This window comes from Pyxicephalus adspersus, chromosome 8, assembly GCF_032062135.1.
Source record: "Pyxicephalus adspersus chromosome 8, UCB_Pads_2.0, whole genome shotgun sequence".
NCBI lineage: Eukaryota > Metazoa > Chordata > Amphibia > Anura > Pyxicephalidae > Pyxicephalus > Pyxicephalus adspersus.
In genome coordinates this window covers 36612378-36631139 of record NC_092865.1, presented here as the reverse complement: position 1 = coordinate 36631139, position 18762 = coordinate 36612378, and the positions used below count along the sequence as shown (strand labels likewise).

At 35.2% G+C, this 18762-nt stretch overlaps 1 protein-coding gene across 3 annotated transcripts in view; it reads left to right on the top strand.

Annotated features, from left to right (window-relative positions):
* VAV3 (vav guanine nucleotide exchange factor 3) overlaps positions 1-18762 on the top strand; it is a 124426-nt gene that overhangs the window by 48022 nt on the left and 57642 nt on the right. For all 3 annotated transcript variants that reach the window (XM_072420031.1, XM_072420030.1, XM_072420032.1), the window contains 9 exons: positions 2816-2874; positions 4446-4511; positions 5879-5990; positions 6272-6364; positions 7286-7354; positions 8518-8621; positions 11395-11494; positions 12735-12830; positions 16984-17052. In XM_072420031.1, coding sequence (XP_072276132.1) covers positions 2816-2874; positions 4446-4511; positions 5879-5990; positions 6272-6364; positions 7286-7354; positions 8518-8621; positions 11395-11494; positions 12735-12830; positions 16984-17052 — 768 coding nt within the window. The remainder of the gene's footprint in view (positions 1-2815; positions 2875-4445; positions 4512-5878; positions 5991-6271; positions 6365-7285; positions 7355-8517; positions 8622-11394; positions 11495-12734; positions 12831-16983; positions 17053-18762) is intronic.

The window sequence follows — 18762 nt, the reverse complement described above, 5'->3', positions numbered from 1 at the left end:
ACACATACAGAACTGGATGTTTGTTGAGTTGTCCTAGAATACAAAAAGCACTAAATTTAAACTAAGCACCCTGCAATTCTGGCAGATCAATAGATGTGAATTGCAAAGGAGTATTGAATTTCTCTCTTAGACATTTAAGCGCAAATTTTAAGGCTTTTGAGGCGTGCTTTATTCATATATTTGTAGATTTCTAATAATTTATGTAGGGTGTATGATTACTGTAAGGTTGGGTTTCAGATGCATTGGCCCTAATTTATTAAAGCTCTCTAAGGCTGGAGAGGATACACTTTTCACAGTGAAGCTGGGTGATGGAACAAACCTGTAATAGATCCGGTCCAGGATTGAAAACATTTGCTTACAAATAGCAATGACTTTGAAGAAATCCATTTCAAGTTTGCTGATCACCCAGCGTCACTGGGTATCCTCTCCTGTCTTGGAGAGCTTTAAACAATCAGGCCCATTGGCATTTGTCATTTGCTATTTGTTAACAAATGTTTTAAATCCTGGACCAAATCTATACTAGGTTTCACCCAGATTCATTGATGATAGTCTATCTTCTCCAGTCTTGGAGGAGCATTATTAAATCAGGCAGTTAACTCTAGTTGGCATTCCCTCTAAGCTCTAATCATTTACATGGGGGAATGGGGTGGACATTTACCCCTAGAGTTAGTAGGGCCCATGAGAGCGTCTGCAGGGAGTACATACTACACACCAAAGTGGCAAGAACACCAAATTATTGGGGTTGTGTCACTCTGGCCTACCTTTTCTTAAAATTATCAATTACCTTTTCTTAGAATTATCAATTTCAATTTTAAATAACTTTATTCATAAAATCACGGTGGTATAAATGTATTATACAGCACTGTGTAATGTGTTGGCAATATATAAATTTAATTTAATGAATCAGCTGCTGCAGTGTTTTGCAATAATTTAGGTCAATATCCATAAATAAAGGTGTAACCTCAAGAAATGCTGAAGCTCTCAAGAAATATCCGAACAGTTTATAGAAATAAATAAAAGCACAATATATACACTGTGAAATTATATACTTCAGCCTGTAGAATTATAACTAAAAACATAGAAAGATAAACCCAGAAATTTTTTCAAGCTGGGTGGTAAGAAATTGTAGGTGGGTGGCAGCCCCTGTAATGTGAGCCAACTCATCAGTAACCACAGAAAAACAGTCGGGTGGTTACTGCCGCCTGCCGGGCGCTGCGCCCAGCTAAAAAGGGCTGGGGAGAGCACTGTACTTTATTTTATTACAGAATTACCAGCCACAGTATCATTTTTTTTAAATGGCTGTCATTACAGTACATATATAATGTTGTAATATGTATACAACCTAACATTCAATATATTTTGTTATCTATTTCAGTAAGTTTTATTATCAGTTATTTGTTTAGAAAACATTCAAAGACAACTAAATATCTCCACAGATGTATTTCATTTCCGTTAAAAATATTTTCTTTGCACAAAAAAAATTCCTTGCATTATAAACAGCTTTTTTTGCTTGATATGTTGCATTTCTATATGATAAATATGTATATAATAATAAGTGAAATGTATATATATTTGTATATTTATATATATGTATATATATATAAATTATTTATATATAATGTATATATAAATAAGTATTCTATGTGCGTGCCATGTTGGCTATTTAACCATCAAGCTTTTAGCGCCATCTAGTGACCAAGAAAAAATAAACACCTATTCTATAAGAAAACCTTTATGCAGTTCATAGAGTAGTTTGGTAGAAATATAAAATACCACTATCATGAAAATTAATAAATAAATAAATACAACTGAAGGCCTAAAATGCTGGTATTATGATAAAAATGCTTACATGTGGTCTTCAGTTTACTCACAATTATTACAAATATGAAGGTTGCAAGCTTAGTATTTTCATTTGTCATCTTTTAGTATATACTTTAGAGCATTTTTACAGAAGGAACTCAACATAGCTCAGTGGTAGAACTGACAAGAAGGTTTTAAGTCCCTGCCACAGCACTACAACTCCAAAGTATAGAAAACATTGCTTATTCAAAACCTAAAGAAATAGGCACAAGCAATAAAACTTGCTACAGACAAACCCCCTGATGAAACTTCAGGATGATCCATCAATGATATTCTGTCCCCCCCCCACCAATTACATTAGGAAGAAACTAGTATAATACCATGACAGTAAATATCCAGGTCTGTTCTAGCCAAAAAAAAAATTGTGTCTATGTCAAAAATGTTGTAGTGTTCTAATATTAGTTTCCTTGTTAAAGAAAGGTGTTGTGAGCTAATAAAAGAAAAACAAATGTATGGTTCTATGTGTCCCATGGTCACAGTGCTGCTTGAGCTGTGGTTATTGACCTCCCATTTGCTCGTACCTGCATAGTTCTCGAGTCAATGCCACTTTTTAGCCGGCAACATGACACCAAAGATTATTTTTATCTGTCTTTTGGGTCTCATTCAGACGACCACGGTAAAAGGAACATTCTTCTAGCTGACCATTAGTTACCCTGAGACCTGGAAATAATTTAAAGCGTTTCTCTTGGGTAAAATGCTGCTTCAAGAAATACTCTTTCATTATCCAGATAGAAGTCAGGGTTGATATTGGTGACTGTGCTGCATTATTCAGCTGCTGTGGACAAAATTGAAGTTACTGGTATGAGAGAATCACAAAATCACTTTAGCATGTAAAACAAGTTACACATATTTATTTATTTTTTATTATCATTTACATGACATTCAACTTGAACATGTACATACACACACTTTTGCTTTGTATAAACAAAAATAACACAAATCTTTTTCATTTCAGGTTATAGAGACTTTGTCTAAGCTCTCCCATACTGCAAATGCCCTTTCTTGTGGAATCAGGTCAGTTATTATTAAATAGCCATGCTTGGTGGAACATCATTTTAACAAGGTTTAGAAATGTGTACAGATTGTACACTATAAACTTAGAAAAATATAATATATATAATAATCTATTAAGTAGTTTTTTCACAATAACATCCCTTTACATTGTATAACAATTTCAGAATATCACCAGTTAATATTAAATTATAAACCTCAACTATGTATCATAGAATGATGACTTGATGATGGATTGATAAATGTGTTGTGGAAGTGTATTAGACTCAACTACAAGGAAACTCCTAAATAATAATTCTTCATGAAACCTTTGTTCCTATCTAGATTGATAAGATATACTTGCTATCCAGCTAACAATGTATTTAATGCTATATATGTATATGTTGGTGTTTTTATTTATCATTGTACTAATTATTTATTCTACTTTATTTTTCATCTGGAGGCAGTGTCTTTGTACCTACAGATGGTGTACTTTTGTGGTCACCATAATTGTACTGAACACAAAATATCAATAACTGAAGAATGTCCTTCAAACTATAATACAGGATAAACTTCACAAACCAGTCTGACAGTCTGAATGTCATGGATGTTTATTCAGTGGCATGATATGAAGATTGCAGTAGCTCTTGGAAATTATATTTCAGTTTACTGAGAGAACAAGAAACAATTACATCAGATGAATAATATATATTACAAGTGGTCATACAATTTGTCACATTGATCAGCTTGCCTACCTTAGTTTGGCATGTGACTGCACTTACATTTCTATAAAATCACATCCTTATGTCTATTGAATTTTTAGTCTTATTTGTTAATGTAGTTTGCTTTTTGAACTTGAAAGGTCACTAAAAAATATGATCATATAACGAACAATTCTGCATTAAATAGAACCCTAACAATGGATATAGGACAGCTTCTCTTCCTAACTTCTATTCAACCTTTAAAGATTATCAGGAAGTATGAAAACTCGGAACTCTGGATAAGTGATTCTTTGGTTTAGAAAGCTATGATCAGGTTAATGTAGAGCCTTCACCTTTAAAAACAACAGTAAATCAGCAGTAACAGCCCCCAAAATTCTTCTCCTTCTAGATGGAATTCTGAAAAACTTTAAAAATTTTTTATATGTACCAAAATTGTTTTGTTTATCAATGTATCTTCAACATTTCCTACAAAGCACACAGAGGGGACATTTGTATCAGACTGGTCTCTTGTGGTGTATACACTCTAAGTCATACAGACTTCTTGCAGACTGAACCTTTTTATGAAAATAGGACCCAAAAACCTATTGGTTGAAGGAACACATATTTCCAGAATCATATCCTATAAGAAGGAACATATAGGAATGTTCACGATTATACAGTACAGACAGGTGTATTTATGGTTCAAATTATTACTCTTAATTAGTTTTAGATAACAAGTGTAGGGTTAGACTGGCAGTATTTAAAGTTGTTCTGTAGGAATTATTTCTTTTTAGTTTTGCACAAGGTATCCTATATTTTGGAAATGCTAAACTTAAAATAAATGGGTATAGTTCTACCTCTTCTTTATAATTTCATATTTGCTTTATTTTACAGGCCGTTTCCCACTGAGGAAAGTGTGCAAGATGAAGACATTTACAAAGCACTCCCTGATTTACTTGAGTATGTATTTATATATTACTGTATTAATATTGTACTCTTTTATGTTATGTTTTATAGTTATATTATAGGTAAATGCAGACTAATTTGCTGTTTGTAAACATACTGGGTTGTACAAATAGGTAAAACAAAAACTTTCAGTACACTTAGATTTACTTAAATATAATTGAATTAATTTCCTATCTATTTATTGATATCTAGTGTTAATGTTCGAATTGGGGTTGTCCTTATATTCAACCTGAATATGGCTGCTCGAATTCGGATAGATCCGACACGAAAAACATGGGATTCCACTTTGTGAATTTGTGTGTACAGCCCGGGGAGCGTGGGAACCTGCAGTCACAGCTGGTTGGAGGCACGCAAGTGCTTCCAATCAGCTGTGACTCCAGACAACCTCTCAATGAAGTTTCTCCATTGAGAGTTCATCTGAGTTCTGTTCCCACGGTCACTGGGCTGATAAGTACAGCCCAGTGACCGTGGGAACTTGCGGTTACAGCTGATTGGAAGCATGCGAGAGTTCAGTTCCCATGGTCACCGAGCTGTCACTGAGCTATCATTGATAAGTACAGCCCGGTGACCGTGGGAACCGCGGTCACAGCTGATTGGAGGCACGCAAGTGCTCTGAGTTCTGTAAAAAACTGTAAAAAAATAAAAATGTATATCCATATATAAATATTCAGTATCTAATATGTGAATATCTTACCATTAATCATTACAATTTTACTTTTATTGGCAGATGATTTAGAGAAATGTCAAATAAGCTTAATTTAAAAATCCACATGAGAAAAGATTTAAGCAAAGGTGGTACTAGCAATGTAATGAAAAACATATAGAGAGACATTTATAATCAGACTCATTTCAATGGAAAATTCCATCTAGGCTGAGTATCGTGTATTGGAGGAAAAGGTCACAAAGTTCTAATTTTGTTAGTGTCAGTGAAACTACTCTGCCTGCCAAAAAAGTCAACACCTAGATTTTACTAAGCCTTCTATTAGATTTGTACTCCAATCATTAATATGTCATGTGCCCAAAAATGATGTCCAAAAATTCACCAGGTTCAAATTGTGAAAGTGACACGTTATTTTCACACATGGATTGGCCACCACAAGTCCAGACCTAAACTTTAAACTCTGTGAATCTTTAGGATGTGCCAGAAAAAATTTCACACAGCTGTCCTGCTCGCCCATCAGCAGTACAAAATCATGGCAAAAAAACGAATTAAAATCTCAACAAATAAATGTTGTGACCTTGCATAAGCCTATTGAAATAATGTCATGGTGAATATGTGCCATAATCAATCCTTTGTTTGAGCATCATTGTCTTTGCAAATGTCACACAACAAATATGAATTTATGACTTTTCTCTTACAGTGAATCAGGGATGGAGGAAGATGATGAATTGTATTATGACTGTGTATACAGGGAAGATGAAGGCGATGAGGTTTATGAAGATCTCATGAAGGTTGAAACTGCAGTGCCCAATGTAAGGCAACTTGTATTGGATTATTAAAACAGATGTTGGTGTTCTATGGTAACAGAAAGTATTGTGAAATTATGATAGTTATACCAATATTGCTGGTTGTATTGTTGAAAAGCTCCAAACAGAAACTTTTTAATACACTAGCACAGGCCAGTCTACCCATGTCAACCATACTATACTATGTAATACTTATATATACTTGTAAATGTCACCATTACAATCCTACAAACGTGTTGTCAGTGTTTACATTTCTTCTGAATAACCCTCATTTTAAATGATTGCAGAGAACTGCAGAGAGTGACATCAGGAGCTGCTGCCTTTTAGAAATTAAACAAACAGAGGAGAAATATTCAGAGACTTTGGAGTCTATAGAAAAGGTGAGTATAAATTGGTCAATACATAATATATATTCTGGCTTATCAAACAGGTTCTGTCAAATACACTGTATGGAAAAAGAACTCCAGAATATACTACAATCTGGTTTATAGCTTTATTAGTGAGCCACCATTATTTGTAATTTTTTTTCAATTACAGGTTTCATTTTTTATTATAATATATCATTATAATATAACTGTGTGTACAGCTATCCACTGAAACACTTATCCGCATAGCTAATCTTTGCATTATATATGGGATTTCATAGCTCTTGGAATATAAATATAGATATATATATATATATATATATATATATATATATATATATTAGATACAATATATGCCTAACCTTATTCCATCATAGGACATACATTTACTATCCTAAATTCCAAGGCTATGTACGCACCGTGCTGCGCTCTCCATCTTCACTTCCATTACGATTGTTCGTCCTCCATCATCAGTGGATCCGCCAGTATGGTCGTTGGGACGATGGACGAGAAGCGCTGTACATGCGCCAGATTCTCCTCTGATATCGTCCCTGAACTCATGTGTCCCCAGCCTTACACCTTTTTATTCAGAGTGGATCTATAAGAACTCCCTTCTAGACCCCTTATTACCTATAAATGTACACTTGCATTGAGCAAAGAAATGGTGGTATGACAGAAAAATATATATAAAGCTTTCAAATAAACTCACTGCTCTCAGCTCTTTGACAAGAAATCTTAAACGTGTAAGTATTTTTAAAACACTGATGGAGACACCCCTGCAATGAAGAATGTCAGGAAATCAGTGGCAAGATACCAGCATAGTGCCAAAAATAACCTCTCACCTCTTGTGTAATTAATTAGTCATTAGTATTCATCACAGTGAATTCATTTTAACATCACCTTTATCTTACATTTTATTTGTCTTTCTTCTTGCAGTATTTCATGGAGCCATTGAAGAAATTCTTGCCTACAACAGACCTGCAAAAAATATTTATTAATATTCCTGTAAGTGGCATAGGCAAGAAGAAGGGGAGATATAATTTTCAGCCATGTGACTGTAGGTTTATTATTCAATAAGACGCAACTGAAAATAACGGTCAGTTTTTGGAAAATACGGACACTTATCCTGTATATAATGTATGAGCCCATACCACTGTAACCCAATGAACAGACTTTGTAGTTTGATTAGATAAATCACCTTCTGACTTCTCATGTGTGTCCCAGACTTCCAGATCCTCTGACATACTGCTGCCCTCATAAAGGGATGGATCTGCCCCAGAGGGTCTTATTTCAATATTATGCAAAATCAGCCAAGAACTGCTATGCAATGCTTTGTGAGAGTGCATCAGTGTACATGGGGATGAAATCATTGAACCTATTTAACAAATCATACAATGATGTATCATGTGTATGGTGTCTTACAGTATGCTTACAGTATTCTTTTAATATCTGTGGTAGTATGCATATCCACCCTATATACCCTCAAAAGATGCTTCCTAGTAAATGCGTACATGCTGTGAGCTGTATGCATATCCACATACATTATAGGTGCATAGTAAATACGGCCAGCATACAATACACAATCTGTGTGCTTGTATACAGTAATACCACAAAAACTTGCAGTTCCAAATTTACGAATTTGCATATTTTTTCCTCAGAACCTAACACTTAAAATTCGAGACTAAACTGTATCCAAATCAGCTGATCCATAAAAGCATAAAAAAATGACCGAAGGAAAACAATTTTTTTAAGTTGTTAAAACAAAAATGGATCATTACTGAAAGTATGGTATTTTTATTTCTAACGAGAGTTCAGTGTCTTAGAGATGATGCGAGCGGCCACAAGGTGGCATCCAAAATTCTCGGGGGTGTCAAGGAACGTTACGTAACCCCTGTAAATTTTGGGGTATTACTGTTCATTCTTTCGCTTTAGTAAATCAGGCCCAGTCCATGTCCTTTACAGCACAGTACAACTTTCCAGAGAGTACTACTGTCTCAATTATTGGTTAAGAACTTAGGGGTGATTGGGGAACTAGCTTTCACAAATAACTAAAATATTTAAGTGGGCCGTGCCTTTAAAATGTATTCTTCATTCACATACATTACTGTCTCTGCCTATTCAGCTTGTTTTTTTTGTTATGCTCATATCTTTCTCTTTTTGGAACATAGGAATTGGTGAAAGTGCATAGAAGCCTTATGCTTGAAGTCAGTGACTCAATATCTCATAAGAATAGCCAGAACCTCTACTTGGTCTTCCTGGCATATAAGGAGAGGTAATATTTCCACTACAATAAGGATCACAATAGGTGTACTACTATGGGAACATGGACCTGTGCCTTGATGACACTTTTTTCTAGTTTTGTTTTCTACTTTCTAACACTTAACTATCTTTTCATTCTAGAAAATTCTGTTTGTTCATCAGTGAATCTGGATGATCTAGCAAACCTGGAATAGATATGGTCCAGGATTGAAAACATTTGCTAACAAATAGCAAATGGCTTTTATGAAATCCATTCCAGGTTTGCTGGATCACCCAGGTTCACTGATGAAAGTGTATCCTCTCCAGCCTTGGAGAGCTTTTATAACTCAGGCCCCATTATATTTGTCAGTTTTAATCGCCTAATATTTTTAATGGATCCATCAGCTAAATTAGGTCAAATGTTCATTTGGGCCTGGACAATGTGACTTTCGGTCACTGGGTTAGGAAACTGTGTATATTATGAAACTTCCATGTTTCATGTAGCTACCATTCTAGGAAGGTCAGTAGTATTTTACCCCTTAGCAGTTTTTTTTAAGTTAAAGAATCATGTGCTAATATATATATATATATATATATATATACATATAACAGTAACAGTAATTAATTGTAAGTAGCAAACAAATAATATTGTTAAAGAACCAATTTACAAGATTTGAAATCACTGCCCTCTAGTGTTCATACGAGATAACTGTATTTTCTATTATTATTATATATTGCTGCTTTATATCAGTTTCATAATCTATGAATGATAACCCAAAAAAGGGCCCACTTTTTATGTCTCTATGATTTTATTCCCATCTGGTTGTGTTGCATACTTTTTGGGAATTACAAAAAAATGATAAACTGACAATTAGATTACTTGACAAACAGACGCCTCAGTTCTAGGTCACTGACAGTGTTATTGATTTCCAATAATTGTGGAAGATTTTTTTATTACAAAATATAGTAAAGCTATTACAGTGGAGCAATAGTAATTTATCCCCCAATCCCAAAATCTGAACATTGCCCTCAATTACCTGAAATTTATATCAGCTATCCTTCTGGTTTGATAATAATAATATAAAGTGCTGTTTATAATGTATCCTGAAAATGATCTGTCTAAACCCTTTGCATAATTTCTGTGACAGTATTTTCTAATCCTATTTTATTTTTTCCTTCAACTTTTTCAGATATAATTGTCTTTTTCCATAAGTTTGTTCTCATATTATGTCAAAAATAAGACTAGTCAGGGTTTAGTCTAGGACATTGTAAAATGTTGGGCTTGATTTGTTGAAAGATCTATTTGTATTCCTTGCTCTGTCCATGGCAGTTTTAGAATTCTTGCTAATACCAAAGTTTTAAGGCATCAATATGTTTTTTCTCCTTTATTCCTGCTTCTTTATTGTCTAACCTTCACATCCATAGAGATTCACAGGAAAATACTAGTCTGTGCAGTTCTGATCTTTGTAGACACAGCATCACTTTTGGTGATCTTTTCTTTTATTCTTGCTCTTCTAAAGGCCTGCCTTTAACATTTTTTAGCTGCTGGATTGTTTGTTGTTAATAATTGATCCAAGGATGCTCCGTTTTCTTTGTATTTGCCAACAACTTTAAAAGTAGCTGTTCATTCTTTTCCAGGTCAGTTAGGACCCCCGATTCCCCCTACTCCCTGTGTAATACCAAAGTCAAAGGATGTAAATGTGAAAGGCAGATGATTTGATTGGCAGGTTCTGTATGATCATCCAATCAATTTCTCCTTCTCTCAGGTTTACAGTCCTATAAACTCAGTATAGGACAGAAAGAATTAAACACTGGGTGGTTTGTTGAGCCATAACTTTTATCCAAAATGTAATCCAAAAATATGGACTCAATTCAAAATATTAGGCTCATTTAAAGGTAAATATTTCCTAATTCTAGGTACGGGAGGGAATGGTTATTATATACAGTATTTATATAGCGCCATCATATTACGCAGCGCTGTACATAGTCCATAGTCGTGTCACTAACTGTCCCTCAAAGGAGCTCACAATCTAATGTCCCTACCATAGTCATATGTGATTATTATAGTCTAAGGTCAATTGTTAGGGAGAAGCCAGTTAACCTAACTGCATGTTTTTGGGATGTGGGAGGAAACCTGAGTACCCGGAGGAAACCCACACAGACACAGGGAGAACCTGCAAACTCCATGCAGATAGTGACCTGGCTGGGGATCGAACCTGGGACCTAGCGCTGCAAAGGCCAAAAACCCAAGAAAAGATTCTTGTAGTGGTAAGAGCAGAAATGTGTGATTTTTTCATACTTTCTGTCCAGATAATTATGGTTACTAAAACAACTAGAAATGATAAAAATAAAAAGGTTTTACATTTATACTTTACTACACTCCCTATAATCGTAGAGGCTGCAAATTGTCATTTTCAAGCTCTGATACACCTACATGTATCAAACTGCCATACAGCATGTTACTTCTCATCCGTTATAGGACAAGTTATAGGACCCATGGTGTTTGTGTAGAAGACTTTGAGAAGCAACATTATAAAACAGCCATTAGGGATTTATTGTAGGGACCAACAGGAAAAATGTTCTCTACCAATATACAAGAAAGTGTAGCATTACATTTTTTTTAACTGAAGACAGGTTAAAGTTGTTCCTACTGAATTAATTGATTCTTCATCAAGGAATGTTTTAGTGAATGCCAGATTTACTGCATTATCAATAGACCGCTATACATTCATGGTCAGTAAAAGTTATAGTATATAAGTACTTTTAAAACATTGGACACAACTAACATTTTTTTCTGTCTTCACAAGACTCCTTATTTATGGAGAGTACTGCAGCCAGGTGGAGTTAGCCATAACTATCCTGGATAACATCTGTAAAACCAGAGAAGATGTCAAATTAAAACTGGAGGTAGGTACACACACTTTCAAGTTACCTCTGTTACTGCATCAGTCTGAATTAGCTGACATTCGTACATGGCAGACTTGCAATTAAATCCCGCCATGAATTTTTCCGCCATCACTTGTCCTTTGACATTGCAGTTTTGCCAGATGTCTACCCTACAGATCTAGTAGCTCAGGCAACATGTAAAGCATTGTGGAAGTGACTTCAGCAGACTATTAATAAGTATGATTTTAGCCAATTTTGCCCATAGTTTTATTTTAAATATTCTTCTGTAAATAACATTGAAATCATTATATTTAAAATATATGGAAAATATGGGCAGATCAGATTGGAAGCCAATTGATTGCAACAGACATTCAGTTATGCAAACAAATGTTGTTCTTCTGCCAGTTTAAAGTGCCATAAACAACAATAATATCATTTATATATCAGTTTAATTTATGTTAAGCCTTACATTTTTAAGTTTCAAAATATTGTCTTGGAGTATTTAGTTATTGCTCACAGAATTCCAGTTTCTGCCATGAATTCCTTATGGATGCCTTTGTAGAAGAAGTGTTCTGTGGTGTCCGCTAGTAGAAGGACTGTTCCTTGGCAAATATCCATCTCCAGCATGCCACCAGCTGCAGAGACAGCAACAGTGTGCTTCTGTGAAGCCCTGGCCTTCTCTATGGGACCATTTCATGGCATTGGTTCTGTCACCATTACTTCATTTTCAATACTTTAGGCTACATCTTCTTTAAAAATTGCCCTGAATCTTAAACAACACCATTTAAAATAAATTGGTTTAATTATTTGAAATCAAATATCAAATAATTTTCAAATAATCAAATTTTGCTATTTTCAAGTTATTTTATAGATTTTTTTTCACAAGTGTTGCCATTATTGTTTTATAATACAAGAATTACAGTCACACAAAAGAATTTAATAGAGCTTGCCTTCTTCATTAATCCTTATTGTATTCTGCACTATTCATTCAGTTTATCTGCTCTGCTGCATGACCAAGCTTGCAGCACAGTGACATGACAGTGTATTCCAGTATGAGTATTTCATTCTAATGGGAAAGGAAATAATTTAATTAGTGTACATTTTTAAATGCACTTGTTTTCATGCAAATGTAAAGTCCTAATTTTGCTTAAATACAAATGGCATTCCCAGGGCCTTGTATTTGGTTTGTAATAATTCTTTAATGTGTCACTGAAAGTAGAGACTGCAGTGATTTAACGATAACATTTGTTTATCTAAACAGGAATGTTCAAAGAGAGCAAATAATGGGAAATTCACACTGCGCGATCTTCTTGTTGTTCCTATGCAAAGAGTTCTAAAATATCCCTTGCTGCTCCAGGTAAGACCTTAATTTGCAGACTCTACACAACAAAGACAGAATTTAATGCTTAGAAGCCCATGGGAAGGCTAGTGCAGTCCCGAAAGACTTAATTCTCAGAGAAAGGATTATGCTGACGAAAATAATAGCTTTAGCCCAAAGTTTTTTCCATTGAGCAAAAGTAGTTAGTAAAAGTAGCAATAATTAGAAATATATATATATGAGTTTCCTGTGTTACTCACATTTCTTTAGCCTGCTGCCTAAAACAATCTAAGAGAAACTCAACCCAAAATAATAAAAAAAAAAAAAACACGCTTACCCTTTAACCTTTGTTTCTTCATTTGTGCAAGCGTGAGATTGGTTGACATAGATGGAGAAAAAAAGCTTGCCGATCTTAGTGCGCATGCGGGGGATCGACACTTTTTTTTCATTAATGAAAGGGCTCCCGAGATAAGGGCATGCCCAGAAGAAGCAGCCAAGAGCCTTCCAGGGTGTGTGATGGAGGTATACGGGTAGGCTTTGCGCTTCCACTCTGTCTTGATCGCCGTGGTGTGTTGTACTTAAAATAAATAAATAAATAAAAGTTTTATTTTAGATAAATAGGTTGTCTACCCTTTTTATGTAAAGTAAAAATTTTGAGTTTAGGTCTGCTTTAATATTGTTTGATCTTTGAGTGGTCCATAACTGTCTTTGCTTTAGGATAATTCAGGCCAAATGAGACGGGCAGATGAATTCAAAGCTGCGGATAACAATATTTTATATCAGCTTTGCAATTTCCTGCTTAAAGTCATATACATTACAAATTGTTAATTTTAATTCTTTTAAGTTCCCAAAAATACAACATGCAACCCTTCTTTAAAAACTCAAGGTTTCAGTTACATATAAGTTACGTATAGTGCTCATTGCTGTTTTCCAGACACCCCATCCACGTTGAACTACATATAGTAGTTGGGTGCCCTTACTGGGTGCCCTTACTGGAGTTTCTAATCTTTTGTAAGTGATAGGCTTAAAAAAGAAAATGTTTAGTTACTATATATATTTATATTTAATACAATGTTCTTTGCAAGTACAGGTAGTCCTGGGCTTACATACGAGATAGGGACTGTAGGGTTGTTCTTAAGTTGAATTTGTATGTAAGTCGAAACAGGTACATTATTTTAATAAATGCAATTAGGATGGATGTTTGTCTCAACATAATATTAGGTAGCATGGTGTCAGTTACTGTATGAAATCCTCACTGTGAGCTAAACACAAAAAAAACAAAAAAAAAAATACTTTATGGAGCCTAAACATTCATTACTTTCTGGAGCAAGCTGTGCTTTGATATGCAAAAATAAACAACTGCAGAGTTTGTCTTGGTCATTAAAGAGTTACAAGAGGCTGGAAAAAGAGCTCAACCCCTAAGATCTTCCACAACCTCAGCAGTGTTTAGCAAAATATTTCTCCTGCAAGTCATGCAATCTGCCCCCCTCCCCTTCAAGCCTCCATTCTGCACAAGAAGGAGCAGGGAAGCCCCGCTCCTTTTATCTAGGAGGCGTCCGTATGTCGAATGTCCTTAACCCCAGGACTACCTATAATAAGATTTGCAGATACTGGAAAAGTTATTTTCCATTTGCGTTTATGTGGTTAATTTACTAGAAGAGTTGAGGCTGTACATTAGTACCTAGGAAAGTAAATACTGTAAAAAAATCAAAAATAAACCACAGTACCTAATTTTATCTGAAAACAGGAAAATGTAATTGACTTCCGTATATCAGGGCACAAAATGTGTCCGTCACTGCTAACATTGAAAACAGTAACCAACAGTTTATTTTTATTTTCCCCTCCATTTTTCTGGTTAAATTATTTTGTACTTTTGAGTTGGTTATTATGGGCAACTTGCTCCTAAATTATATTTTGAGCAGATAGATCAGCTTCTCTTTTTACACAAAGTGACAATATACTTTACAGATGGTAAATGCTTCACTCCTTTAGTAAATCAATCTCAGTATGTACAGTTTTTTCAAAGTAACTTTGGAGTGCAATTTCAACGCTTTCTACATTTATGTTGAATGAAATTGAAAGATCAGGAAACAGAAGCCATTCTGGGATTAAATATTGTGTTTCCACCATATAGTCAGTAAGGAGTGGGCATCCTCCAGGTAGGCATTTAATTAGGGCAGGAAGATATAGTGCAGGTTGCCTTTGATGGCTGTTTGGAGCCTGATTAGAAGCGGAACACGGATATAAGTCTTGCTGCGTCTCTAACCTGCTGCTGATGCCGGAGAAATGTCACTTTGACAAACAGGTGCTGCTTTAGCCCACGGAACAAACTACACTCAGAGGAGACCTTTTTTATTTATTTCTCCTTTTTGCATTCCCAAATTATACCAGTTTCAATATTTGCAGAGTAGCCTCAGAGGCAAGGAAGTTATTAATGTACGCAAAAAAGAACCTTCTTCCATATAAATCTAACTTGTAATTCCATTCACTGGTCTATATACGCCCAGATCATAGTATTGGCTATTAAGCTATATAGACTTTAAAAAAATACTAGTTTTGTGCAGAAATATCCCCTAATAGCTCCTTGTGCCTTCTTCTGTTTTGAAGAACCCAGTAGACATTTCCAAAAGCTGAATGTTTTTTTTTTAACAATGTATTTTAGAGACCTTGTATCCTCTTCATAGCACTGTCTTTATTTCTGCAAAGGGAATATTGTCTTTTTCCTCTACACCTTGTAGTGCTAACATGATTCACCTTTACTGATACAGTGGTACTTTGTCACCATCCAAATTAGGATAAAGATTCCATCTCTGTGATAAAGATTCATAATGATAACATCATTTGTAATTGTTTGGAATATTAGTTGCCCTGGCAAATACTTGACTTTTTTTCAAGCCTGAATTGTATGTTTTAACTTTTATTCTTGCACAATTGTAAGCTGAAATGTCTAGCTATAATTTTACTGCACTATGTGAGCATCTCCCAGAGTATATTAAAAGCTTCATGCCAACCTAACGAGAACATACAATCTCAAAAAATCAAAATGTTAGCAATAAATAATGATATTGTGGTATGTGTAGCCAGCATTACAATTTCGCTTAGATCCTAATACAACTAGTCATATACTTTCTATTATAAAATCTTTCATTCAAAAAAACACCCCAAAAAACATTGACCTTAAAATGTCTCTGTCTAAACGTAATAGTTTGTTAGTTCAATTGTAAAGTGGTAAATCATTTCACCTCTCACACCTTTAATTTTTACATTTCTGCTATGGACTTTGTTGGGTTTATTCGTCAATAACTTTCTCATTACACAAGATATAATTTTTTTTTAGGACATGATATTGTCTTCCAAAACAAAATTATTTTCATTTCATCAATCACACATGATTGAGTGAATTTTTACTATGCACATTGAACATGCTCTTCTACTTTAGTAAATCTCCCCCCACTGTGATATATGGCAAACCTCTAATCTAGGAAGAGAATAAGAATTATGCTAGTTGAGGTGCTGAGTCTACCTATATATGTATTGTTGGTACTGCCTGTATTTAGTTTCATAACACATGATCAATTTTGTCTTTTTGTATCTCTCTAATAAATTATACATATTTATTACATATAATATAATTTAATTGTTTTATTGCATATTTATTAGGGAAGGGGGCACTGGGATCCTTTAACCTGGTGGCAAACACAATGGTGGTGGCTTCCATCTTTCCATTAGCTGGAGGCATAAGGAGCAGATAACTTTATAATGCCTATTATGTGGTATTGGCTGTGGATCTTGCTATTACCGAGGCCTGAAAAGTGAATTGTTTCCAATTATTATTATTGGTATTATTAGTAATAATAATTAACAGTATTTATATAGTTCCAACATATTATGCAGCATGTACATTAAAAAGGGGTTGCAAATGACAGACAGATACAGACAGTGACACAGGAAGAGAAGAAGACCCTGCCCTGAAGAGCTTACAATCTAGGAGGTGGGGGAGGTAACACACAATAAGAGGCGAGACTTATGGCCACCAGCCTAGCATATTTTATTAGCACTACCGCCCTGTTCCCAGCCCAGTCCTCTGTGTTTGGTAATTCACACTCTTTAAGTTACTAATTCTAGAAGTGGGAGTTGTAATTCATTGCTAATATTGTACCATTATGTAATATATGGCACTTTTTTTTTCCAGGAGCTGGTCAAACACACTACTGAGGATACAGAAAAAAACAACTTGCGGTTGTCACTTGATGCCATGAAGGTATCTTCTATTTTAGCAGTGTTCTGTTTTAATAAGTTGTTTCAATTGCTGGATTGGATTGCCTAATTACAGTAATCTTCCAAGCAGTTACAGTCAGTTTATTGTACACAAGGCCAAAGCACATTATTGTGGTAATACCTGGACCACTTCATAGTTTTCTACATTCATAGCACTATTTCCAATTAATATTTTGATGCCTTTAAATTTTTTATTCTTTTTATAGAGCAACATGTCAGCTGTAAGGTAGCTCAATAGTATTGAGTGTCTTAAAGTAGAAATAAACCCCTACTGTTATAAATTGTAACCTTGCATGGACAGGCAATGTCCCTTCTGCAGTAAAATTACCTTACTTGCCTGATTGCCACCATCTTCTTTCTTCTACATTTCCTGGTTCTGGTCTTTGGCTAGCTTGATTAGCTGGGCCGGGATGACGTTACTCCTGTGCATTCCTGGCAGATTCCCAGGACCGTATGCATGCACAGCTGTGTTTTTTTTAAGGAAGATAGTGACCAGGCAGGTAAGTGCTAAGACATGGCTTGTCCCTTCTGCAATATTGAACATCATTGCCTTTATTTATTTTTTTTGTGGAATCATACCCAAAGAGCAATTAAACCCCCATAACAACAAAAATACACTTACCTTCAATCCTCCAGGGCAGTCCGATCCATCTGGAGGTCTCTTCCATCTGGTCCCGTGTCCCCTGCATCTGTCTTCAGGCCGGCGCTCTGGGCAGTGCTATCTTCTCTCCTTCTTCCGGGTTCTTGTTCCTATGTCACCTGACCCAGGCGCCATATCGAATGATGTAGATGGGAAAAAAACTTGCTGATCTCACTGCACATGAGTAAGATCGACAATTTTTTTTTTCCTTTTGACAAAAGGGCTCCTTCTACACATGCCTGAGATGCTTTGGCATGCGCAGAAGGAGCACCCAAGAGCCTCCCGGGATGAGTGATGTAGGTATCCCGGGAGGCTCTGCGCTCCCATTCATTCTTGATTGCCTAGGCGATCGAGACTTAGGGGGCAGTGCTGCACCTTTTTTTTTTTTTTTTTTTAAAAAAAAGGGTGTTGCACTTAAAAAACTCTACATTAAAGGGTTGTCTACTCTTTTATGTAAAGTGAAATTTCTGAGTTTAGGTACGCTTTAAATACTGCTCTGTGCTTGTGGAGTCATGTGCAATATAGCTACACACTAAGTGGAATTATTGTCACATTGTAACATTAATCCATGAACTGACCCATTAGGGAAAAAATAGTTTTTTTTTTTTAAATGAACTTGTTACATGTATACATTCCTCCTAAAATTAGAAATCATCTTCAGTTTTATTCCCTACCCTGAGCACAAATTGGCAGCTGCCGGAGTGAGGTTTTCTGTTCCAACAACAACACTATTAAGCAGTAATTTAATGGGTTGGAGCTGATACACTAAGGTCTCTTTACAGCTTTCTAAAATTTGTTTTTAGAAAAAAAGTCTTTCTAAAAATAAGGCATTGACATGTTTTCACTTTCATCTCAAGTCTGTAAAATAGAGTATTTATTGATTATTACCCTGTGGCTTCCACTACCTAGATGTACTAACTCCCTTGGGTTGCTTTAAAAGCTGCTTTTTTTGTCCTCCTTTACCCTCTGTCACTGTTGTGATTGATTCCTGTACATACGCCTTTACACCAACGCCATGAATCAGAGAGAAAATAGTCATCAAGAAGCAGAGAT